Raw genomic sequence first — 27,196 nt, 5'->3', positions numbered from 1 at the left:
ATACTCAACTCCTCCTGTTATGAAGGCCAACATTCCATTGGCTTTCTTCACTGCCTGCTGTACCTGCATGCTTCCTTTCAGTGATCAAAGTGACTATTTGCAGCAATTTGATTGCTTAGCTTCAATAAGATGGGCAAAGGAAGAACATTTCTATATTATCAGCAAGTAATAGCTTTTAAGCAAGAGGGGCAAAGTTTAAAGGAGATATGCAGATATGTGTGCCTGGAACGCGGTCAGGTTTGGTGGTGGAGATACGATAGTGGCATTTAAAAAGCTTTTGGATAGGAACGGATATACAGAGAGTGAAGGAATATAGAGTATGTGCAGGCAAATGAGTTCACCTTGGCATCATGTTCGGCTCAGACATTGTGGGCCCAAGGACCAGTTCTTGTACTGTACTATTCCATGTTCTATGTTTATGTTTAATACCTTGTAAATCTTCCGACATTGCTGAATAGCAACATAACTTTGATTAATCAGCAATACCGATGTTGCTACAGATCCAATAGACAAACACCGAGGGTTATGATGTAACACAAATGGGAGGTCTGTGAAAACCTAAGGAAATTTGTGTCAATTCTGACCTGCTGGGTCTCAATGATTGTTGCGATTTTTAACTTATCTTGCAAACATTCATGCAGGAAAATAAAGAATCAGGGGCAGTGAGGGGTCTGAGGAGCAAACAAAAAAGCCAAGTTTCATGAAACTTGTTGTAAAGTAATCATTTTATACACATAATTGAAGCAATTAAATTGGTTAGCTTCAATAAGGGCAAGGTAAGAACATATTTACATTATCAGTACATAATAACTCTAAGGTAAGAGGGGCAACGTTTAAAGGAGATATGGGGCAAGTTTTACTTTTACACAGAGGGTGTCCATGCGTGCCTGGAATGACCTGCTGGGGTTGTTGGTTAAGACAGATATCTTAGTAGCATTTAATAGTAAATCTTAAAGCCATACAGAAATTTATCCAAAAAAAAAATCAGCAGGTCAAGCAATTCTGATGACTGGTTATTAAATTTGATGTTTACCGTTTCTTGTTCCACAGATGGTGTCCGACCTGCCAAGTATCCCCAGCCTTGCTCTTCATAAGTTCATAAGTCAAAGGATTTTATTCCATGACTGCACACTTTGCTCTATTGAATTCCAACTGCCACTTCCTTGCCCACTCTCCCAACCTATACAAGTCCTTCTTTAGTGTCCTTTTCCTCAACATTACCTGCCTCTCCACCTATCTTTGTATCATCAACAAACCTGGCCACAAAGCCATCAATTCTATCATTCAATTCATTGATATACAAAATGAAGAGTAGTGGCCCCAGCACTGACCCCTGCAGAGCACCACCAGTCACTGGCAGCCAACCAGGAAAAGCCCTCTTCATTCCCACTCTGCCTTCTGTAAATACAGCCAACTTTCTCTCCATGCCAGTATCTTCCCTCTAATACCATAGGCTCTCATCTCGTTTAGCAGCCTCACGTGCAGCACCTTATCACGAAAATCCAGGTAAGAACATCCACTGATTTTCCTTTGTCTGTCCTGCTATTTACTTCCTAAAAGAATTCCAACAAATTCCAGGCAAGATCTCCCATTTACAAAACCAGACTACAGCTTATTTTAAGTACTCAGAAACCTCCCCCTTAATATTAGACTTTAAAATCTTACTAACCACTGACTTCAGGCTAACCAGCCTACAGTTCCCCCTCTTTTGTCTCACTCCCTTCTTGAACAGCAGAGTAACATTCATAATTTTCAGACCTCTGGGACCAATCCTGATTCTAGTGATTCTTGAAAGATCGTTACAAATACCTCGGGCGGCGCGGTGGTGCAGCAGTGGAGTTGCTGCCTTACAGCGAATGCAGCGCCAGAGACCCGACTATGGCGCTGTCTGTACGGAGTTTGTACATACTCCCCGTGACCTGCGTGGGTTTTCACCGAGTTCTTTGGTTTCCTCCCACACTCCAAAGACGTACAGGTATGTAGGTTAATTGGCTTGGTAAATGTAAAAGAAATTGTCCCTAGTGGGGATAGGATAGTGTTAATGTGCGGGGATCGCTGGTCGGCGCGGACCCGGCAGGCCGAAAGGGCCTGTTTCTAAGCGCTGTATCTCTATCTCGAAACCTCCAGTTTCTAAAACTACCTCGTTCAGAACCCTGGGGTTTAGTCCATCTAGTTCGGGTGACATCCACTTTCAGCTTCGCAAGCATCTTCTCCTTAGTAATAGCAACTCCACTAACTTCTGCCCCATGACTCTCACAAATTTCAGGCACGTTGGTGGTTTCTTACGCTGTGAAGGCTGAGGCAAAAGACATAATCAATTCATCTGCCTTTTCTTCATTTGGCATTATCACTTCTAGTAGTCAGTCATTGTCCAGGGTCCAGATGTCCCCTTGTGCCTCTCTTTTACTCTTAATATATCTGAAGATGCTTTTGCTATCCTCTTTTATATTATTGGGTAGCCTACCTTCATATTTCATCTATTCTCCCCTTGTTGCTTTTTTAGTTATCTTCTGTTGATTTTTAAAAGCTTCCCAATCCTCTTTTTGCTATAATAATAATAATAATAATAATAATAATGCATTTTATTTATATAGCGCTTTTCATATACTCAAAGACGCTTTACAGAGATTTTGAGAACATAGGGAAATGAATAAATAGATAAATAAGTAAATAAATAAATGAACAGAGAGAGGAGACAGAAGGTGAGGTGACCTTCAGTGGTCACTGAATTATAAATTGCAATAAAAGGCAATAAATTGCCTTTAATTATTTCAGTTACATACGAGCCATTCCAGAGTGCTTTCATTTCTCTATTTGCTAAAGAACAAGTTTGTATAATTCAAGACTGAACTATAACTCACTGGCATGGTTGGTCAGCTCACAAAATTCAAATTAAAAAAAAGTTTTTCACCCTGTCTATTTGTTCACATTTAGGATTCTCTGCAACATCCTCGGTGAACGGAGAACTAGCTTCAAGCTAGAGAAGGGAATCAAGAAAAATCTGCCTGGGTGGATCCTCTCGTGTTCTACCCTTCCCTCTGGAGAAATAACTTTTTTCTGCTTGAAGCATTTATCATTGTCCCCAGTGAAGCATGATCCAGGTTTAAGGTAGATTCTTACCATTATTTAAGCCATTTCATGTTGTGCTCCATATAATTTAAAAAATATTTTATGCACGTTCACCAATTTATTAATCTGTACAATTTCAGAGAATAAGCCATAATGAAAAGGCACACATGAACAAACATGCAAACATCTGTTCTGGACCAGTGGTTAAAATTGAAAAGCTGTGTTCAGCACCTGTTAATAAGTGTGTGTGTGTGTGTATGAGAGGTGGGGCGAGGGGGTTGGTGGGGAGAGAACGGAAAAGAGAATATACAAATATTCGACATAAGCTTAATTTCCAGAATGCTTGTTTTAACAGAAAATAGTCAGATGAAAGAATTTGTTGGATCAACAATAATGCTTCTAATACCTCACCTGACTTGACAAACACATTTGAGCTCGACTGTCATCCATACTTTGACTGATTGCTAACACAACCCGATTTAACAGATATTCACAATTTTTGCAAGTTATATGCCAATAAGCATTGTGACAGGCACATCACTTTGGCATTATTTTATGTTATGCTATTGAAAAATCCATGTTGGGTGAAACTGGCACTTACTCATTTGATTGGCTGCCTTTATATACAGACGAAATCAAATCACATAGGTATGCAGGTCCATTTATTTTCATATTCTTTGCAATGTGGTTTCATAAATAGTAAAGGACAGCTTTTAGGTTGACAAAAAAATCTCCCAATTTGCACCAAAATACTTCACAGAATTATTGAACAAAAAAGTAATAGCGAGTCACAAAACCAGTCCAGTTAGATGCCAAAGAAGAACATTTTAATGAGTGTATTAAAAGAGGAGAAAAAAAACAGAAATGTAACAAAGACATAAATGAAAATTTCAGCAGCAAATGTGGGGTATCATTGGGTGGAAAATAGGTGGTCATAGATTAAAGTCTATTTGCCCTCTCTTGGTATGATGCCAAACTATCAGGTTCAGTTTCAGACCGTCTCTTGGACAAAGGATAGAATAGAAAGCTATGTTTTCTATTCTAGCTTTTAAAGACTGTGTTTGTATGGGGAGTGTGACTTTCACCTCTCCAATGATCAGCCATGATCACATTGAATGGCTTGGAGGACTGAATGGCCTACTCCTGCACCTATTTTATGTTTCTAATATTAAGATGGAAGGCATTTCTTCTCACCAGCACCTCTCACTGCTGGGATTGATCATGAGGATCCTAAGGTTCTAATCTTCACATTGAGAAGAGCGGGTGATCAGTGCATGACTTCTTTTATCAGAGGGTGACCTTTTCTCACAGAGGTTCCGCTACCAGAAAACATCTGAGAATGATAAAGATGTCCAGATGCTAACTAAGCATGAACACAGCTGGGAAGAGGTTTGCAGACACATTAAGAATTGAATCTAACAGAACACTTGTAACCTGAAGAACAAGTGGTGGGTGGAAAGAATGACAGGGATGATTGACACATGCAATTTTCTAGTGCATGGAAATTTTCCACCTATGACTTAAACACCCAAGGGCACTCCCTAGTGATTGCCAGAAATGGAGGAGAGCTTTTGGGGGACAAAGAGGCAGTCAGTATTCTCTGGAAGGTGCATTTCAAAGAAGTAAAGACAAAAATGCAGGAAAACTCAAAGAACTCTACAACAATGACATTGTTCTTGACAAAAAGTGTTTTTGACCATCTTAAAACAAGCTGTGGAAACCTGCTGCACTGCCATGCAAGACTGAGAAAAAAATGGATGTTTTTCTACTAACTAAGCAAGAGTCTAGTTAGTTTATTGTCAAATGTACCGAAGCACAGTGAAAAGCCTTTTTGCTATTCAATCAGAGGAAAGAGTACACAATACATATTTACAATCAAGCCATCCACAGTGTTAACAGGTACTGGATAAAGGGACTAAAATGTTAGTGCTTCTGTTGGAGTAGAGGTTTAAAAAAGTGGTGCAATTGTAATGAATGATTGCAGATCGACCTCTGGGACCAGCACACAGCGAGTTACCTGGCTTGGACGCCACCTTGCTGGCAAAAGCGTCATCTTGTTGGCATGGGTGCCATCTTGGCAGGTCTTGTGAGATGATAGTATCCTTGCTGAACCTCTAAAGTAACCTCAGCAATAAATTCAGACTTATCTTTTGGAAAATGATACAACATAGACTACAGAGTTGCCATCATTATGACCACCTTCATGAGCTGTTTTCTGTACCTCCCATCCTCTCCCAGGCCTAACATCTCCAGCACAAAGGCACAACTTAGACCGAGTCACCTTTAATGGAATGGCCACATTGTTTACATGCCTGATATGAGATTCCTGAAACTGATACTCTCCTCCAAGCTAACTCAATGGGGTCAGGCAGCATCTCTGAAGAAAATAACCCCTTTTCAACCAGCTCCAATGCAGTCATCGATGTAGTGGAGAAAGAGTTGGGAGATGGTGTCAGTATATGTTTGGAACAAGGACTGTTTGACGTAACCAACACAAAGTCATACATAGCTGGGTCCTGTGCAAGTGTCCAGTACTGCACCTTTGCCTTGGAGAAAGTGAGAGGAGACATAAGAGAAGCTGTTGAGGGCAAGGACTTGTTCGGTCTGGTGTTAAAAGAAGGATACTGAATGGGTCTCTGTTCAGGAAAGAACGTTAGGGCCTTAAGACCTCCCTGGTGGGAATAGAGATGTAAATGGATCATGGTAAAGAGAAGGCAATGGAGGCCTAGAAATAGAAAGTTATTGAAGAGTCGAAGGATGTGCAAGGTGTCTCGGATGTAGGTCAGAAGGGACTGGACAAGGGGAGTAAGATGAAGTCAAGGTATGTGGAGGGGAGTTCTGTGCGGTAGGAGAAGGCAGAAACAATGGGTTTGTCATTGTAGTCCTGTTTGTAGATTTTTGGAAAAAGATAGAAACGGGCAGTTGGGGGTTGGGGAATGATAAGGTTGGAGACTGCGTAAGAAAGAGCACCAGAGGTGATGAGATTGGTAACGATCTGGAAGAAGGTGGCCTGGTCTGTGGGGTCATGATCAAGAGATAAGTATAAGGAGGTGTCTGGGCGCTGGTGCCTGGCCTCAGCTCATGCCAGACTACAACAGTACCTTCCTTGTCAGTGGGGTAGCTGAATAAGGGCCCCGATCCGAAACATTGCCTATTCATGTTTTCCAACAAAGCTGCTTGACCCACTGAGTTATTCCGGCACTTTGCATCCTTTTTGTAAACCAACATCTGCACTTCTTTGTATCTATATTATACTCCAAGCTTTGACATTGCAAGAGATTACCTGGAGAACTGAAGAAACACTTCAAGGGTGTTCGCAAAGAATCCTTGAAAATGTGAAACGTCCCTAATGACTTCTAAAATTCATTAAACATATTCAGAGCACTTATGTATGAATGCATGTGCACCAAACACATCTGTTTAGATAGAAGATAGACATAAAATGCTGGAGTAACTCAGCATGTTGGACAGTGTCTCTGGTGAAAAAGAATAGGTGAGGTTTCGGGTCGAGACTTTTCTTCAGAATGAGTGTCAGGGGAAAGGGAAACTATAGGTATGGAAAGGTACAGAACAAAGCAGAGACAGCTCTGATGGCCAAAGAGTCCACAATGGTCCATTGTTGGCTGAGAAGAGGGTGGAAACAAAGGGAAAAGAACAATAAAACTAGCAAGACGACTAGGGTGGGGGAGGGACGGAGAGCCTCCAAAAGTGTTCAACTTAAATTCAATAAAAGAACAACAAAGCAGAAACTGCCCCCAGTAGGTTGTGTAGGAAAATAACTGCAGATGCTAGTACAAATCGAAGGTATCTCAAAATGCTGGAGTAACTCAGTAGGTCAGGCAATATCTCAGAAGAGAAGGAATGGGAGACGTTTCGGGTCGAGACCCTTCTTCAGACCCTTCTTCAGAATCAAGGAGATCTGACTGCAGTTGTACAGGGCCCTGGTGAGACCACACTGGAATATTGTGTGCAGTTTTGGTCGACTGGGCAAAATTCGCTGGAATTTAGAAGGATGAGAGGGGATCTCATAGAAACATATATAATTCTTAAGGGGTTGGACAAACTAGATGCAGGAAAAATGTTCCGATGTTGGAGGAGTCCGGAACCAGGGGTCACAGTTTAAGAATAAGGGGTAGGCCATTTAGGACTGAGATAAGGAAAAACCTTTTCACCCACAGAGTTGTGAATCTGTGGAATTCTCTGCCACAGAAGGCAGTGGAGGCCAATTCACTGGATGTTTTCAGGAGAGAGTTAGATTTAGCTCTTAGGGCGAACGTAATCAAGGGGAAAAAGCAAGAATGTGGTACTGATTTTGGATGATCAGCCATGATCATATTGAATGGTATGAGGTGTTGCTCCAAGGGACAAATGACCTACTCGTACACCTATTTACTATGCACACCCTGTGCTTATCAGAGAACAACACAGTATCAAAGGTGGACAGGACAGATTGAGGGATATGGACCAAGACTAGTGTATCAGGGACATTTTGGCCGGTGTGGGCAAGTTGTGCTGAAGGGCCTGTTTCAAGATTCAAGATTCAAGATAGCTTTATTTGTCATCCAATATTGGACGAAATTCAGTCACCCACAGTCCAACAATAAAAGCATTAAATAGGCATTAAAATTACACAACCCCCAAAACACACAAAAAAGAAACATCCATCAAAGAAACATCCATCACAATGAGTCTCCTCCAGTCCTCTCCTCACTGTGATGGAAGGCCACAATGTCTTTTCCCTTCTCCTGCTGTCCTCTCCCGCGGTCAGGTTGTTGTGGTTGCAGGCCGCGCCGGACGGTCCGCAGCGGGCCGAGCCTAAGGCGAGTCGCAGCCGCTCCCGCAGCCTCCGAAGACGGCTGGCTCCGCCGATGATAAGTCCGATCCGGGGCGGGCGAACACGCTGCTGCTGCCGCTGTTGCTGCACGTCGGGGCGGTCGTGGCTCCCGACATTGAAGCCCCTGCCCAGCAGAGAAACATCCCGCGGCATATTTTAGGCCGCGCCGGACGGTAAAATGTCCGCGACCCAAGCCCCGCGATCCGGGTCGGGCGAACCCGCTGCCGCTGCCGGAGCTCCCGATGTCGGCATCCACGTGGCCCGAGCCTAAGGCGAGTCGCAGCCGCTCCCGCAGCCTCCGAGGACGGCCGGCTCCGGTGATGGTAAGTCCGATCCGCAGGCTCTGCGAACCAGAGCCCTGGAGGCCGCCAGCTCCAGGAGTTGGGCCGATGGTAGGCCGCAGCAGGAACGGAGACACCACCCAGAAAACAAAGGTCGGGTCTCCGTTCGGAAGGGACACATATTTACAATTTTTACAGTTCCCCCCCTCCCCCCCACATACACACATGGTACACAAACACAAAAACACCACATCACAACTACAATTAAGACAAAAAAACAACAAAAACACAAAGACAAATGGACCGCAGGTAAGCCGCAGCTGCTATGGCAGCGCCGCCAGTCTGTAACTCTATGACATTAGGTAAATAGGGTGGAGAAGGCGGTTTTGGTACAATAGATAATAGACAATAGACAATAGGTGCAGGAGGAGGCCATTCGGCCCTTCGAGCCAGCACCGCCATTCAATGTGATCATGGCTGATCATTCTCAATCAGTACCCCGTTCCTGCCTTCTCCCCATACCCCCTGACTCCGCTATCCTTAAGAGCTCTATCTAGCTCTCTCTTGAATGCATTCAGAGAATTGGCCTCCACTGCCTTCTGAGGCAGAGAATTCCACAGATTCACAACTCTCTGACTGAAAAAGTTTTTCCTCATCTCAGTTCTAAATGGCCTACCCCTTATTCTTAAACTGTGGCCCCTTGTTCTAGACTCCCCCAACATTGGGAACATGTTTCCTACCTCTAACGTGTCCTACCCGTTAATAATCTTATACGTTTCGATAAGATCTCCTCTCATCTTTCTAAATTCCAGTGTATACAAGCCTAGTCGCTCCAGTCTTTCAACATATGACAGTCCCGCCATTCCGGGAATTAACCTAGTAAACCTACGCTGCACGCCCTCAATAGCAAGAATATCCTTCCTCAAATTTGGAGACCAAAACTGCACACAGTACTCCAGGTGCGGTCTCACCAGCGCCCTGTACAACTGCAGAAGGACTTCTTTTCTCCTATACTCAACTCCTCTTGTTATGAAGGCCAACATTCCATTGGCTTTCTTCACTGCCTGCTGTACCTGCTTGCATCCTTTCAGTGACTGATGCACTAGGACACCCAGATCTCGTTGTACGTCCCCTGTTCCTAACTTGACACCATTCAGATAATACTCTGCCTTCCTATTCTTACCACCAAAGTGGACAACCTCACACTTATCCACATTAAACTGCATCTGCCATGCATCCGCCCACTCACACAACCTGTCCAAGCCACCCTGCAACCTCATAGCATCTTCCTCACAGTTCACACTACCACCCAGCTTTGTATCATCTGCAAATTTGCTAATGGTACTTTTAATCCCTTCATCCAAGTCATTAATGTATATTGTAAATAGCTGCGGTCCCAGCACCGAGACTTGCGGTACCCCACTAGTTACTGCCTGCCATTCTGAAAGGGACCCATTTATGCCCACTCTTTGCTTTCTGTCTGTCAACCAATTTTCTATCCATGTCAGTACCCTACCTCCAATACCATGTGCTCTAATTTTGCCCACTAATCTCCTATGTGGAACCTTGTCGAAGGCTTTCTGAAAGTCAAGGTACACCACCGGCTCTCCCCTGTCAATTTTCCAAGTTACATCCTCAAAGAATTCCAGAAGATTAGTCAAGCATGATTTCCCCTTCGTAAATCCATGCTGACTCGGAACGATCCTATTACTACTATCCAAATGCTCCGCAATTTTGTCTTTTATAATTGACCCCAGCATCTTCCCCACCACTGATGTCAGACTAACTGGTCTATAATTTCCCGTTTTCTCTCTCACCTCCTTTCTTAAAAAGTGGGACAACATTAGCTACCCTCCAATCCACAGGAACTGATCCTGAATCTATAGAACATTGGAAAATGATCACCAATGCGTCCACAATTTCTAGCGCCACCTCCTTAAGTGCTCTGGGATGCAGACCATCAGGCCCTGGGGATTTATCAGCCTTCAGTCTACCCAACACCATTTCCTACCTAATGTGGATTTCCTTCAGTTCCTCCGTCACCCTAAGATCTCTGGCCACTAGAACATCTGCGAGATTGCTTGTATCTGTGAAAACAGATCCAAAGTACCGGTTCAACTCGTCTGCCATTTCCTTGTTCCCCATAATAAATTCCCCCGCTTCTGTCTTCAAGGTACCCACATTTGCCTTGACTATTTCTTTCCTCTTTACATACCGAAAAAAGCTTTTACTATCCTCCTTTATATTATTGGCCAGTTTACCCTCGTACCTCATCTTTTCTCCCTGTATTGCCACCTTAGTCATCTTCTGTTGCTCTTTAAAAGAGTCCTAATCCTCTGGCTTTGTTGTACTTCTCTTCTTTACTTTGTTGTACTTCTCTTTTATTTTTATGCTGTCCTTGACTTCCCTTGTCAGCCACTCCCCTTGGAATCTTTCCTCCTCTTTGGGATAAATTGATCCTGCAACTTCTGCATTATTTCCAGGAATACCTGCCATTGGTGTTCCACCGTCTTCCCTGCCAGGGCCTCCTAAGCTATAGTTACTAAGCTATCGGGAGATATTGGACTGGCTAGGACTGTATTCCCTGAAGCACCAGAGACTGAAGGGTGATCTTATAGAGGTGCATTTTTCCCCCCATAGTATGGGAATCAAGAATTAGAGGACATCAATTTAAAGTGAGGAAAGATTAAATAGGAACTTGAGTACATTGGCCTTCATCAGCCAGGGTATTGAGAATAGGAAAAAAGACAGTGCTGGAGTAACTCAGTGGGTGAGGCAGCATCTCTGGAGAGTATGGTTAGGTAATGTTTCAGGTCGGGATCGTGCTTCAGAATCATGTCTCTTATCTTTGTTTCTTTTTTTCTAAACCAGCATCTGCAGTTCTTTTCTTCTATATTGAGAAACAAAGTTGGGACATTATGTTACAGTTGTACAAGACGTTGGCGAGATCAGACTTGAAGTATTGTATTCAGTTTTGATCATCCTGTTTTCGGAAGGATACCATTAAGCTGGAAAGGGTGCAGAGATGATTTACAAAGATGTTGCCAGGACTTGTTACTAAGCTATCGGGAGATATTGTACCGGCTAGGACTGTATTCCCTGAAGCACCAGAGGCTGAAGGGTGATCTTATAGAGGTGCATTTTTCGCCCCATAGTATGGGAATCAAGAATTAGAGTACATCAATTTAAAGTGAGGAAAGATTAAATAGGAACTTGAGTGGCAAATCTTTCACACAGAGGATAATAATAATAATGTATTTTATTTATATAGCGCTTTTCATATACTCAAAGACGCTTTACAGAGATTTAGAGAACATAGGGAAATTAATAAATAGATAAATAAGTAAATAAATAAACGAACAGAGAAAGGAGACAGAAGGATGGCGAGTATATGGAACATGCTACCAGAGGGAGTAGTTGAGTAAAGTACAATTATAACATTTAAAAGACATTTGGACAATTATAACAAAGTACAATTATAACATTTAAAAGACATTTGGACAGGCACATGAATAGGGAAGGTTTAGAGGCATATGGGCCAATGGATATATGGCCTAACAAGGTTGGGTAAATGTAACTAGCTTAGTTGGGGCATCTTGATCGACATCAAGTTGGGCTGAAGGGCCTATTTCTGTGCTGTATGATTCTATGATCATGTTCCCTTAGGGATCTTTAAACAGGTGCGAAGCTCAACTTATACAAGACCACAGATTTTTAAGGCAGTGAACTGAGTGGTATACATATTTTTCACGGTAAATAGGTTGGAGATGTAGGTTGCTTTCCACATTGGGGAATTGTTCAGGAATTTAATTTTGCCAGTTTTGGGACTTCAAACAAATGCACAATAAGCATGCACATGCATATGGATATGGCCTGAAATTGATTAATGACAATTGGGGAAACAGTCTCTGATGCTTCTTCTGCACATGCCCCATGAACTAAGGACCCATATTGTCTTTTGCTCCATATTCCATTTCTGTTCCAGATCATTATGGCCTCATTTGAATAGAATACATCTTCTCATTGTAAATAAGAAAAATGTTTCACCACATTTCCCCAGTAAATTAATAATAATGCCAGTTTAAAAAAAAAGCATATCACAATTATTTGCTTGGCTACTTCAACACCATCAGATTCTGAAAAATGAGATAAAAAGATGCAGCAGTGCAGAATGCCATGGACCAAAAAGACATTGGCAACTTTACTCCGTTGTCTGAAGAAGGGTCCCAACTCATAAGTTCAAAAGAGTAGAATTAGGCTATTTGGCCCATTGAGTCTTCTCTGCTATACTTATCATGGCTGTTCTATCCTTGATTCTCTCTGTAACCTTTGGCACCCTTACTAATCAACCTCAGTTTTAAAAATATCCAAAGACTTGGCCTCTACAGCCATCTGTGACAATGAATTCCACAGATTCACCACCCTCTGACTAATGAAAATCCTCATCTCCTTTCTGATGGTACATACTTTTATTCTGAGGCTGTGCCCTCTTGACCTAGAATCTCCCATTCATGTAACCATTCTCTCCACATCCACTCTATCCAGGCCATTCATTATTTGGTAAGTTCAATGAGATCTCCACCCCCTCCCTCCCCCCTCCCCTCCCCCCGGCCCCCCCATCCTTCTAAACCCCAGCGAGTACAGGCCCAGAGCCATCAAACACGTGTCATACTGTATGTTAACCCAATCATCCCCAGGAACATTCTTGTAAACGTCTCCAACGCCAGCATATACTCCTGAGATATGGGGCCCCAAACTGCTCACAATATTCCAAATGCAGTCTGACCAATGCCCAATAAAACCCTCAGCTTTATATCCTTACTTTTATAGTCCGGTCCTCTCGAAGTGAATGCCAACATTGCATTTTGCTTCCTCACTACTGATCCAACTTGCAAATTAACCTTTTGGAAATCCTGCATCAGCACCCCCAAGTGCCTTTGCACTTCCGATTTCTGAATCCTCTCCCCATTTAGAAAATAGCCTACACTTGAATTCTTACTACCAAAATGGCTGCTCACTTTGCTGCACTGTGATCCATCTGTCACTTCTTTGCACATTCTTCCAACCTGTCCAGGTCCTTCTGCAGAGTCCCTGCTTCCTCGACACTGCCAGCCCCTCCACTTAGCCTTGTAACATCTGCAAACCTGGCCACAAAGCCATCGATTCCATCATCCAACTCATTAATATACACTGTTAAAAGTATCAGACCCAACACTGACCCGTGGTCATTGGTCATCTGTAGCCATCCAGAGAAAGACCCCTTTATTCCCACTTCTGCCATTCAGCCAATCTCCTATCCATGCTAGAATCTTCCCTCTAATGCCATTCACTCTCATTTTATTTAGCAGCCTCATATGGCACCTTATCAAAGGCCTTCTGAAAATACAAGTGGCTCCACTGGCTCTCCCTTCTCTGTTCTGCTATTTAGAATAGATCGAGTAGATGCACAGTGTCTCTTGCCCAAAGTAGGGGAATTGAGGACCAGAGGAACATCGGTTCAAGGTGAAGGGGAAAAAGATTTAATAGGAATCTGAGGGATAACTTTTTCACACAAAGGGTGGTGGGTGTATGGAACAAGCTGCCGGATGAGGTAGTTGAGGCTGGGACTATCGCAACATTTAAGAAACAGTTAGACAGGTACATGGATAGGACAGGTTTGGAGGGATATGGACCTAGCGCAGGCAGGTGAGATTAGAGTAGCTGGGACATGTTGGCCGGTGTGGGCAAGTTGGGCCGAAGGGCCTGTTTCCACTATATCTCTATATGACTCTATTTACTTCCTCAAAAAATTCCAACAGATTTGTCAGGCAAGATTTCCCCTTCACAAAACTATGTTGACTTTGGCCTATCTTAACATGTGCTTCTAAGTACTCGGAAGCCTCATCCTTAATGACTCTAAAATCTTACAACCACTGAAGTCAGGTTAACCAGCCTACAGCTTCCTCTTTTTTGCCTTGCTCCCTTCTTGTACAGTGGAATAACATTTGCAATTTTGCAGTCCACTGGAACTATTCCTGACTCTAGTGATTCTTGAAAGATCACTATTAATGCCCCCGCAATCTTTAAAGCTACCTCTTTCAGAACTGCATAGATTCAGGGCAACACAGTGGTGCAGCGGTAGGGCTGCTACCTTACAGTGCCAGAGACCCTTATTCGAACCTGCCTACAGGTGCTGTCTGTTCCGAGTTTGTACATTTTCCTTGTAACCGCGTGGGTTTTCTCCAGATGCTCCGATTTTCTCCCACATTCCAAAGGCGTAGAGGTTTGTAGATTACTTGGCTTTGGTAAAATTGCAATTGTCCCTAGTGTGTAGGATAGTGTTTGTGTGTGGGGTAATCACTGATTGGCGTGGACCCAATGGGCTGAAGGACTCAGTTGTTGACATTTGATTCACTGACCAAAGATTTGCTATCTCCATCCATAGGACTGGTAAATTCAACAGGTAATGATGAGAGAAGTATTATTGCCATATTCATGACTGCTAATAAAACATGGATTTGCTTTGGATTCCTCTCTCCATTTCATAGGATGGGGGTATAGATTCATTAGGGTGGGGGTATTCAAATTCATTAGGGTGGGGGTATAGATTAATTAAAGGGGAAACAGATTCATTAGAGGGGATAAGAAACCACACATTAAACTTTTGACCGGTACATGATTCGCATGGAGGCATATTATGCTAGCTGCTAATATATGATAGCATGATCATGAAATACTACATTTACACATTAGTCTGATTTTTTCCCCCTTTTTTCTCCTCTATTGGTTTATTAATCATCCAGGTATGTGTTTCTGTTGACAATCAATGATCCCTAAGATGCCAATTAGGTAATCTTTTCTTTCCCCTATCAACCTAAACAAAACATAAAATATTTGTATTATTCTTTGTATAGCCTTTCAGTAAACATTAATTTAATCATTATTGGTAAAAGAATAAAATTGAATGAAGAGGTAGAAAGGTTTTTAAAAAGTTTCATTCTTTGGCTCCTTTGCTTGAAAAATAAATCTTGGGATTTATGATATTTTGAGTGATTTGAGGTCTCGCTTCAACAATAATACCTACCAAAAATCATTAAGAATTTAATAACTCATTTAGCATTAGTGACAACTTCAAACACTTGGGTATATGGGAGACCTGCTATGTTTGACAAAACACCAAATTGGTTTGACCCAATCAATACCATGCAGAAGACCGAAGTGTTACTCTGGGATCCAAACAGGGAAGAAAGAATGGAAGGTCCATTATATTTCCTCAGATCTGTTCTGTGTGCTCTGTAAGTAAATGCAGGGATTCAGCAGACCACTTTGGCAACATCACTTCCCCAATGGCTTTTGAATGTGCAAGACTTTTGATGAGCAAGTCTTTTGATGAGCAAAACTTTTGATGAGCAAGACATGATCAGAAACCAACCATGGATTGTGCGGAGCGTTCATGTGAACACACGTTTTCATCAATGTGTTTGAATGCTGAAAATGATGGCCACACCTCCACAATGTAGTGATTTGGATTGAATAAGTCGCACAAATTTTAATGAAAAATATAAATAAATCCTGGACTCTATCAGATAGTTAATTAACTGATCTAATAATTACATGTACTTTGATTTGGACCTTGATCCCTTTGCCTGGGGTAGAATATATTTAAAGCAACCACATCAATTGAGTCACACAAATGGATGACTTTTTCAAGCACAGCAAAATACTAAAAAAAATGAATTGCCAACACAACTGCAGAATAACGTTGAGTCGCGGAATAGATTATTATACACTGTGCTCTTTCTACACAATTACTGCAAATGCTCAAAAGCTAACATTGTGTATTTGTTGGGAAAAAAAGTTACAGTATTGATCGCTGCATTAAAATTATCAATCAGAATTAAATCTTGTAATTATTTTAACAGACAACCTTTTTAGGGATCGGGAGCACCGGGGATACCTTGCACTTGACAGCAGGAGCTACGCTGCTCAATGAAAGTTTACTATCATCAGCAAATACATGATAAACACATCATTTTGCCTACCTTTACGTCGACTCCTTTCTTTCGTCTGGAATGACAAAGTGCCCATCAGAGCCCCCATCTTCAGTGGTTTTTTTAAAATCTGAAAACTTGCAGCCAGAGCTCTTCACAGACAAGGAGAGTGTGGCTAATGTTTATGTCGGCTTGTGATACGGTGAATAAGAGAAAAAAAATCAAAGCACAATTTGAAAACAGAGACTTCTTTTGTCAACACTCTGCGGGGTGGTTGCTGTGATGTTATTATTCAACTCTGCTGCTCATCGGAATTTTAATTTGGACGTGTTCATTCAAAGCTCAAAGACATGTTTGAGTGGGAGCTGGGTCACTGAAATATTCCAGCTTACTGCCATTGTATCGCAGCACTTTGATTAATTGTACCAACTGTATCTGCAGTAACTAGTCACAGAACGAGGTGCTAAAGCTTCTACAGGAGCATCCACAGCAACTTTTGTTGGAGGTATGATGTTCAGTTATGAAAAAAATGTGTTTATATTATTTTTATGGAAACAATATGAACAGATATTTCATTATACAGGATTGTACCACATGATGAGTCTGCCTTTTTACACAATTATTTGCTTAAATTTTAGTCATATCAAGAATAAAAATATTTAAGCTTGACACTGGGCACTGTTTAATATAAATAATCTTATCTTCGTGTGAATGTGGAACAGAAGAGGTGATTGAAAGATTTTAAATACTTTTGCCTTTCTGATTATTCAATTATTTTGAAGCTTTTGCTTCATTATAAATGATTTTCAGAATAAATATGGATTGAAAAACTAATATATATATATTTCAACAAAATCTATTTACCTGCAGACTTGGATATTAAATTAGAGATGCTGGTGAGTGAGTTTATAAGATTGTAATTTAGACAAGGGTTTCAGAGGGAGTAGCAAGGTTTTTGTTTTATGTTTTTATCCTATTTTGCTTTGTAAGCTTTGCTAAACTTCCACTCACAGCAACTAATATGTTATATTACTATTCAATAGATATAAATATGCTGATTCAGGTCATGGGAAGGGCAGAACCATGAGTGAAAAATAAGAATCACATGGTTCATGTAAGTGCATAATCTGCCTGCATTAACAGTGTGTTACTAGGTTACTACAGTAAATTGTGCACCTTACAATGGTTTTCCGATTCTAACTCTATATGAACAGGATAGGTTCTTTGTAGTGACTAAGTGGACGGGCTAAAAATACAAAAGGTATATTAAGACACAGTTTGCATAGAATGAAAGTATATTAACAAAAAAATGCAATTTATTTTCTGTAAAGGAAAATAATTAAGATGAGGGCAGCTGTAGAAATAACAGAAATTCATTTGAAAATCATTGGGAATAGGTGTACTCTATTAGCTCCGTTACCACAGCAACACATAACTGTATCTACAATATAGATGTAATAATATTTAGAGTGCGTGTGTGTCGACATGCAGTGGAATGATGTTGTGTGAGAACAGAATATATAAAAGAGATGTATTGGGAAGGAAAATCAATAAACAGGAAAAAAAAACATTTGTGCCATTTGAGCCACACTAGAATGATTGCAAAACACAGCCATTTTCAGGTCTTCAAATATTGGAAGTATGTGTACCTAAATAGCAAACATTTGTTAATATCAACTCTTGCAAAAACTCATGTCTGAATTATTGAACCTCACCTGCTGCTAATGTGATTTTAAAGTGAACTTGATCTCACCGGAGTAGAATATTTGCATCATGCACCATCTTTCCTCATGCATCCTCCATCGAGGAAACAATTATTTAATTTGTTGGAAGTGTGACCTGATGACGGAAGGACGTGGAACTCGGAAAGTAATTAGGCCCTAAACTGTGGCACTAACCTTACATCTCATCAACAAATTAAATTAGATTTTGTGAAAGAAACAAAAAATGAACCTGAGAGGAGATTGTATTCATGGGACTATATTCAAGTGAAAACAGAAATATAATGAGAAACAGAGACAGATTAAGATTGACTATGAGTGAGACATTGGGACACAGAAAGGAAATCTGAGAAAATGTTGTTTTTGAATTCTGATAGAGAAATTGTCCATCTGAAGAATCAAGATTCAATATTCAAGATAGCTTTATTTGTCATCCAATATTGGACGAAATTCAGTCACCCACAGTCCAACAATAAAAGCATTAAATAGGCATTAAAATTACACAACCCCAAAAACACACAAAAAAAGAAACATCCATCAAAGAAACATCCATCACAATGAGTCTCCTCCAGTCCTCTCCTCACTGTGATGGAAGGCCACAATGTATTTCCCTTCTCCTGCCGTCCTCTCCCGCGGTCAGGTTGTTGTGGTTGCAGGCCGCGCCGGACGGTCCGCAGCGGGCCAAGCCCAAGGCGAGTCGCAGCTGCTCCCGCAGCCTCCGAAGACGGCCGGATCCGCCGATGATAAGTCCGATCCGGGGCTGGCGAACACGCTGCTGCTGTTGCTGTTGCTGCACGTCGGGGCGGTCGTGGGTCCCGACATTGAAGCCCCCGCCCAGCAGAGAAATATCCCGCGGCATATTTTAGGCCGCGCCGGACGTTGAAATGTCCGCGCCCCAAGCCCCGCGATCCGGGGCGGGCGAACACGCTGCCGCTGCCGGAGCTCCCGATGTCGGCATCCACGCGGCCCGAGCGTAAGGCGAGTCGCAGCCGCTCCCGCAGCCTCCGAAGACGGCCGGCTCCGCTGATGGTAAGTCCGGTCCGCGGGCTCTGCGAACCGGAGCCCTGGAGGCCGCCAGCTCCAGGAGTTGGGCCGATGGTAGGCCGCAGCAGGAACGGAGACACGGCCCATAAATCCAATATGTTAAAAATCAAATTCATTAATTTTACTCTCTGAGGTGGCTTGAATGGAAAATAATCTGGAAATGTAGTTGATCAATGGCTACATTATACAGTTGCAACGGTGATGAAACTCAGAATTTCCTGCAAGATTTTCATATTAAATTTCACTTAACAAGAAAATCATAAATTTCCTCCATGAGTCAGTGCTACTCCATGGGCTGCTCTATTTGGACCCTTCCCCAGTATAATTAACGGTAATTTATTTATTCACAAAATGCTGGAGTAACTCAGCAGGTCAGGCAGTATCTCGGGAGAGAAGGTCACCCATTCCTTCTCTCCCGAGATGCTGCCTGACCTGCTGAGTTACTCCAGCATTTTGTGAATAAATCGATATGTACCAGCATCTGCAGTTATTTTCTTATATTAATTAACGGTAATCACTGTTTTGACAAAAGTTACAGGAGTTTGTAAACAATTCTTGCTGCAAGACATGCTGAAAATCTTATCCTCCAATATAAATTATTGTATCCTCAAGATATAATAACTGCAAAATATATTTCTGGCCTAAAAGTAAATATAGTTATAAAGATCATAACTTTAAGATAAATATTTCTAAATATGACTTATTTGTTAAGCTGATGTTATGCGTGTCACTAGTCCTTTATGGGCAGTTTTATTACAAAGTCATTTTTGAGTAGAACAACAATAAGATGGTTAAGGGTGAGAAGCCATGTGTGTCAAATAAATGGCAGAACTCTGCAAATTCAACTGGAAATTCTACCGATTCACATCTTCTGTTGATCAGCATTTCACAGTTTGATATTAGTAACTTTTTTCAAGCAGTTTCAAGCAGTTTTTTTCCCCGAAAAATCCATATTGTTTTGTTTGTGACCTGAATTAATCCGTTTATTCAGAGCAGCAGTATTGTTTATTGAGCAATGTAGAGTTAGTCCCTCTCGTAGTTTACAATAGCTCAACATTTGGAGAAAATCGTTGCAAGGGTATGTTTTACACAAAACAGGAATAGTGGGAGATGCGACATCTGTCCCTTTACCACCTCACTCACATCCATTCAGGGACCTTAATGATCCTTCCCGGTCAGAGAGGTTCATGTGCACCTCCTCTAACCTCATCCAAATGTATCTGGTGTTCCCAATGTGGCCTCCTGTACAGTGGCTAGACCAAATGAAGACTCAGTGACCGTTTTGTCAAACACTCGTGTTTGGTTCATCAAGGCCTACTGGATCTCCAGGTTGCAAATCACTAACTCCCATACTAAATTTTCTGTTCTGAGCCTCCTCCTTTGCCAGAGTGAGACTACGTGCAATCTGAAAGAACAGCACCTCATAATCCTCTTACAATCCAATGGTTCAAACAATGAATTCTTCAATTTTAGGTAACTAACCTACAAATTCCTCTGCCCCTCCTCCTCCCTGCTACATCTTGACTCTCATTTATTTCTCTCCTCTCTCCTCCCCCCTCCCCACTCACCAACATTGTTTCCTCTAGCTTTACAATTTGCAACTTTTCAATCCTTATCTCACACCTTTTGCCTTTTCATCTCTGGCATTAGTCCAACTATCTGCCGAACATAAACCCCCTCATCTGTACCCAACTATCACTCACAAGCTTTGTCCTGCCCTAACTTTCTACCCCCTAACACCACAATCAGTCTGAAGAAGGGTTCCAACCTGAAACATCACTTATCCATGGTCAGAGATGCTGCCTGATCCACTGAGTTACTCCAACACTTTATGTCGTTTTTGTAAAGCAGGATCTGCAATTTCCTATTTCAGCATTTAAGTTCTTCTTTGTAAGCAGTTACATTCTATGCAAGCATATCACAATTACTTTGATTCCCATAATCCTTTTATCCCCTTTTTTCCCCATACATCCTCACCTTTCTTGTCAGTTCCTCGACCGTACAACTGTTTCTGTGAATGTATTTCAATCCCATCAAGTTAAAATCCTTTGTACGATTTTTTAACCTTTGATTAGTAGATGTTATTCTATACCTCTCAGACATAAAATCCTCAAAAACTGATGCTTCAGTTAACCAGAAGTGTAATATATTGCCCCTCAAATTGATATTTTGAATTCAGCTACCACAATACATAAACAAATCCACATATTAAAAAATCTGTATTTTCCCACATTGTTCTAAAAATCAAGGCTTCCCTTATCAGTTCCATGTTCCTTGTCATTTCCATGTTATCCTTGTCTGTGACTGCATTCAAATTAACCTCTGTGAAATGTCCAATTTACATAATGCTAAATTCTAGTAACATCGTTGACTTCAGAGAGGGAATGTTAGGAGACCACATGCAGGTCGTAGGTCGATGGTACCAAGAGGTGCCGCTACTTTCTCAGAAGTTTAAAGAGATTCACTGTGCTTCTGAGGGCTCATAAACATCTACAGATCCACTGCAGTATCCTGACTAGTTGCATCATGGCCTGGTAAGGCATTCCAATGCCCAAGAATGCAAGAGGCTGGAGAGAGTGATGGACTCAGCCCGGTTCATCATAGGCACAGTCCTCCCCACCATTGAGAGTGTCTACATGAAGTGTTGCCTCAAGACACAACATCGATCATCAAGGATCCCTGCTATGCGAGCTATGTCGTTGCTACCATTAGGTAGGAGGTACAGAAGCGTGAAGTCCCACACCATCAGGTTCAGGAACAGCTACTTTCCTACAACTATCAGGTTAATCTATTAGGTTGAACCATCCCGCACAACCCTAATCCTAACTCAACAGTGGAATACTATGGTCCAAAACTTGCACTGTGTGGATTTGTGGTTTTTTCTAACTATGTTTTAGCACTAATGTCTTCATTTTTTACATAGCCTTCTTTGTGTTAGTAATTTTAACTGTAGTTTAGGCAACATTGTGCAGGCAGGTAATCTCCCATTGATGGAAAGCACAGAAAGCTCCAAGAAAACAAATACTGACATATACAAATAGACACTGCTCTGTGTGATTTACTAATATACATTGGCAAATCAAGGTTATTGTCAGATGCACATGTATGGTGAGATACAGCTACAATGAAAATCTTACTTGTAGCAGCATCAAAGGCACACAGGAGGACACAAAGATGGGGGCGGCATTGGACAGAAGAAAAGATCAATGCGGGCTGGGGTTTACCTCCTGTGCACTTGAAAGTGTTCGGAGGCACTTTGAGCTGGCTGCGGGAGGCACCCCAGGGCATGGAGGCCAAATGATGCAGGAGGCCAAGGAGGATACATTCATGGGCTGACGTCAAGGAGGCATCATAGTGGTTGCAATGGCAGAGTGGGCTGCTGGAGGCCCCAAAGCAGCCCGCAGCTCAAATAGACTGAACGCTGCTCCAAATGGTCGAGTGCGAGGAATGAATGTGGCCTGCATCGGCATGGAGTGGCAGAGCAGTGGTAGAGGACAATTATCTGGCCAGACCGACTCCTGCAACTACTACCTGTGCCGCCATCAAGACAACATGCTTTTATGGCCAAGTTAAGACTCTAAAATTGTAAAAAAAACATTAGAGCTTGAAGTGTACAAGTGGTGTGTAAAACATGGCTACCTTTGTGTACGGATTCAATGTGGTCTACTATCTTACACTTTTTATGATTGTGCCTAATGTATTGCAGGATTGTCGCTGAACTATACAGTATGTAAAAGAATTTTAGTGTATTTAGGTGCACGTGACTAATGTTCCATTGAACCATAGATAACACGCTACGCCTATATTATGCACAAGTTACCTGTAATTAATACAGTGAAAATAAATAGACTGCAAAGACAAGACATTAATGCAAAACACAACTACACAAACAAGTCCATGGTGGTTAGAAAAAGAGAAGTTTCTTTATCTGCAAGGTTTTTAATTTGTAAACATTTCTCTTATTTATTGGCTCCTGTAACAGTTGCCAGTCTATTTCTGACTCTGCCCTTTTCAAATCAATGAATTTTACTGGAACCTCAAAGAAAAATAAGCCAAACACAGTTGTGCAGGAAGGTAATTATTGTCTTTGCATAGTAGAATTGTACAAAATATTTTTCCATTATGCACAAGCTTGCATAGTTCAATATCTGCTGATTATATCAATGCTATGTTACTACCATTATCCACAAGATTATTTACTGTGCAAGTAGTATTTGCAAGTGTAAGTTGGAAGTATTTAAAATAAGTGATCAATGTGACACTGCTCTTTCTGTGGCATTACTGCAGTTATAAGTTCAGTTCAAAGAAATTCAAAGCAAAAAGAGAGAAACGTAAAGACAAAAGTACCATCGTGCTCTTTTTCATGTCTTACCATGAGGGCAAACTGACATTAACAATCGAGACTTTTGAATCTGAATAAGATGCATGAGTGGTAACTTGGCATTTGAATGACCTGTGACCAAGGATATTAGGGATCCCAACAAAACTCACCTCACCCCAAACAACTCCTCTTTCAATTTCTCCCCCTTACCGCTAATTAATGGCATAACAATAGGCACTTGCATGGGCCTTAGCTATTGTATGTCAGGATGTTACTCATCAGTCTGAAGAAGGGTCCTGACCCAAAAGGTTGTTTGTCCATTTCCCTCCACAGATGCTGCTGGCCTGTTGAGTTCCTTCAGCAGTTTGCCTTTTGTTCAAGATTACAACATCTACAGTCAATTTTGTCTCCATGCCTGAATTTTCATTGGCTGTGTGGAGCCATCCTTGTTCCAAGCCTACTTTGGTACCATTCCCAAACTCTTTCTCCGCTACATTTAGATTGCATTTATCTCAATTTCACCAACTTCACCACTAAACTCGACCCTGCTCTCAAATTCACTTGATCCATTTCCAACACTTCTCTTCCCTTTCTTAATCTCTCTATCTCCCTTATTGGAGTCAATCTAGACATTGATATCTACTAGAAACCCACTGACTTCCATAACTGCCCTTACCTTTCACCCCACCAGCCTCTGCATCCGATATATCACTGTGACCATCTGGATATCCTGGTTGCCAGCCATTTTAATTTGCCATCCCATTCTCCCCCACACCAACATGTCTATCCTGGGTGTTCTCCACTGCCAAGGTGAGGCCAAATGTAAATGTGAGTAAATAGCACCTCGTATTCCACCTGGGTAGGCTACAACCCAATGGCATAAACATTGCAATCTCCAATTTCAAGTAACCTGCATCCCCCCAGCCCATTCCCTCTCCTCCTATCCACCTTGGACCTCTCCCACATCCTCTCTTGGTCCTCTCCCACATCCTCCCCATCCCATCATACCCCAGTTGCCTATCAGCCTGTTTCGTCCCCCCGCCCCACATCCACACATACCTCCACTGCTCATTCCCCACATACATCTGTTGTTCCAAATTCCCATCATTCAGTTCCATTCTTTACTATTCTTTCCTATCTGATTCCAGAATTTAGAGATTCCAATCTGAAGGGTCCTGACCCAAAACTTCGCCAATCCATTTCCTCTACAGATGCTGCCTGACCTGCTGAGTACCTTCAGCCATTTTTGTATTTTACTCAAGATTTCAGCATCTCCAGTGTCTTTTATCTCCACCCATGACTAGCAAGATCTTGTCCAACACCTCGTAACACTGGCAACGTCCCCTCTTTCAGTCTATATTGAAGGGCCTCAATTCAAAATGGCAGCTGTTCATTTCTTTCCACAGATGTTGCTTGTTCTGGTGTGTTGTTCAGCTCCTTTCCTTTTTTTCCTACAGATTCCAGCATCTGTAGTTCCTTTGTGCTTCCACGTTAGAGAATCTTGTGCATTACAACTAGGCTACATCTGTTTCAAAATGCAAGAATTCAAACGTTCAAAAGACCTGAAACAATTGGAAGTTAGGGAATTACTTCTACGGTCACTGCAAAATATCTTTCCGCTTCAAACTTTGAAGGCAGTTATCTGACTTGTCCTCAAAGAAGGTGCTTTCCTCTGCCAGGCACATTTGTCTAGAAATTCAGACAAGAGGCATTGTTCTTTTTGTACACTGCAATATATCAGAAAATTGCTTACTTCAATGGAAACTGCTTCTGATAAAATCGCACCACTCTGGAAATATAATTTGGCACTTGACAGTCTCAAATCAGAATGAGTAGATGAAATGATTTCTTCATCAGTCATGCAGAGGATATTAATATTTTCTGCAAATCACTGGTAAATTTGCATGGATAGTTAGGTCAAACTGTTCCATGGAACAAGGATATTACCCCAAAACCACCATGTCTTCATAGATCGGTTCAGTTTAGTTTATTGGCATGTGTACCGAGGTACAGTGAAAAGCTTTTGTTGCGTGCTATTCAGTCAGCAGAAAGACAATACACGATTACAATCGAGCCATTACAGTGTATAGCTACATGCAAAGGGAATAACGTTTATTGATCATAGTTAAAGAAAGAGATGTTACTGTAGGAGTAGAGATTTAAGAGTATGGTGCAATTGTAATACACGATAGTAGATCTGCTTCTGTGGCAAGCATGCAAATAGTTGCCTGGGTTGGGCGCCATCTTGGAAGCAGGAAGGGCTTGACCTGCATCAATGAAAGGAGCAGTGTGGTAGCCACTGGTAGCCATTACTGTTAGCCACTAACAGCAGCCACCGGAAACTCGCTCCTGGGCTTTCTAGGTCAGCTGACTAATCCAGAGGAAGGTTGAGGGATGTCAGATTCATTGGCATAGTTTCCATCAATTCTCCTGTTGGAATGAGGACATTAAGGGAACAGGAGAACCTCAGAGTGATGAACAATGGCAGAGTTAGACAATACAAGTCTATCAGTACCCTAAGTGAAATGATACTTGATATCATAGTTTGTTGGCTTATTAAAAATGCTGTGCAATTATTAGAAACAAATACTAGAACAACCTTAGTTCAAAATGGATTGACACAACAGCTGTATTATTTTGCATTTCTAAAGCATTTTAAAGTGCAAGATGAAATCTAATTGAATGCACCCTTCTCCCACTGTCCCTCTCCATGTTTAGCTAGAGTACTGATACTCTTTCAACCTTCTGGGCACTAAATCACTCTGTCTCACTGTCATTTTTTGGGTGACTATGCTGTTATGTTTCAACTACTTTTGAATGTTTCAACTATTTAAAAAATCTTTGACCATATATCATTAATTCCCAACAGACTTTATTTAACAAATCATAAAATTCTCATGCAAAAATAGCAAAATGTTCCATCAATTCAACTATCGGAATAGACTTGAAGAGCCAAATGGCCAAATTCTACTATCACGTATAACCTTATGATCTTCCCTTAATTTCAAAACACTGCAGCCTGTGAAGTAGTTCTGAACAGACAGCACCTTAAAGGTTAAATTGCACACCTGCAAAAACCTTGAAGCTGCTGTAACAATGTAACAATGCCGATATAATATCAAATGCAAAACCTGGGCTCCAAATGGGTCTGAAGAAGGCTCTCGACCCAAATTGACACCATTCCTAGCGATGCTGCCTGTCCTGCTGAGTTACTCCAGCATTTTGTGTCTATCTTCGGTATAAACCAGCATCTGTCGTTCCTTCCTACACACTCCAAATACTATCTGGTTTACTGTTGATGGAACCATTTTACAAGGTTTCCCATAAACTCCTTATACGTGAAATAGAAAATCTGGTGCACCAAATGGATGTGTTAGTTGCATCTGGCTGTTGATGGTCTTCTTGGCAATGGACTCTGTATTGCAAATTTAACTCATAAGAAAGGCTTCGCTTGGATAGGTACTCTATAGTTGGCACGGTTGCACTGTGCCAAAGGGCAGTTTTGTGCTTTATGATTCTACAGTTAATGAAAGGCCATGGTACCTCCCCAGGATGAAAATCATGCTCACCTGCACTGGGATCAGAGAGATGATGGAGAAGAAGGAAAAATGGGAAGGGGGCGAGTCAGTGGGTAAGGGAGCGAGACAATTGGCCAGTTGTAGGGATGGGTAGAAGAGTGGAGATTATCAGGGGTATCTTAGGGCATAGTGTCATTTGTGACAATCAGGTAAGTGACCAAGGGCAGGGATGGAAATCTACATGAGGGAGGAAAGATTAAATTAATTCTCCAAATTAAGACACCAAAATGTCGTACTGAAAAGGTAAATACAAGACACAAGGCGAGAAGCAAGTTAAGGAAAGCAAATGAAAGAGTTAGAAGTAATAAACTGTAATTGGCCAGCAGTGACCAACAATGGTTGTCCAAGGAGTTATAAATTCCTTCAAAGTACTCTAAA

The 27,196-nt window shown here is 41.7% G+C and overlaps 1 protein-coding gene across 7 annotated transcripts in view; it reads right to left on the bottom strand.

Moving 5' to 3' along the window:
* The window catches only part of kcnip4a (potassium voltage-gated channel interacting protein 4a), a 742,411-nt gene that overhangs the window by 366,803 nt on the left and 348,412 nt on the right, over nt 1–27,196 (bottom strand). Inside the window, exon 2 of one of the 7 annotated variants that reach the window (XM_078400711.1) lies at nt 16,206–16,345. The exons of 4 other annotated variants lie outside the window; for them this stretch is intronic. In XM_078400711.1, the coding sequence (XP_078256837.1) occupies nt 16,206–16,263 (58 nt within the window). In that variant the 5' untranslated portion in view covers nt 16,264–16,345. Of the gene's footprint in view, nt 1–16,205; nt 16,582–27,196 lie in introns of those variants that run through there. 2 more of the 7 variants (XM_078400702.1, XM_078400736.1) reach the window with 2 other exon arrangements.

The sequence above is a fragment of the Rhinoraja longicauda genome, chromosome 1 (assembly GCF_053455715.1).
Source record: "Rhinoraja longicauda isolate Sanriku21f chromosome 1, sRhiLon1.1, whole genome shotgun sequence".
Lineage (NCBI taxonomy): Eukaryota > Metazoa > Chordata > Chondrichthyes > Rajiformes > Arhynchobatidae > Rhinoraja > Rhinoraja longicauda.
The sequence above is the reverse complement of the archived record's forward strand: the minus strand, read 5'-3'. Positions and strand labels throughout refer to the sequence as shown.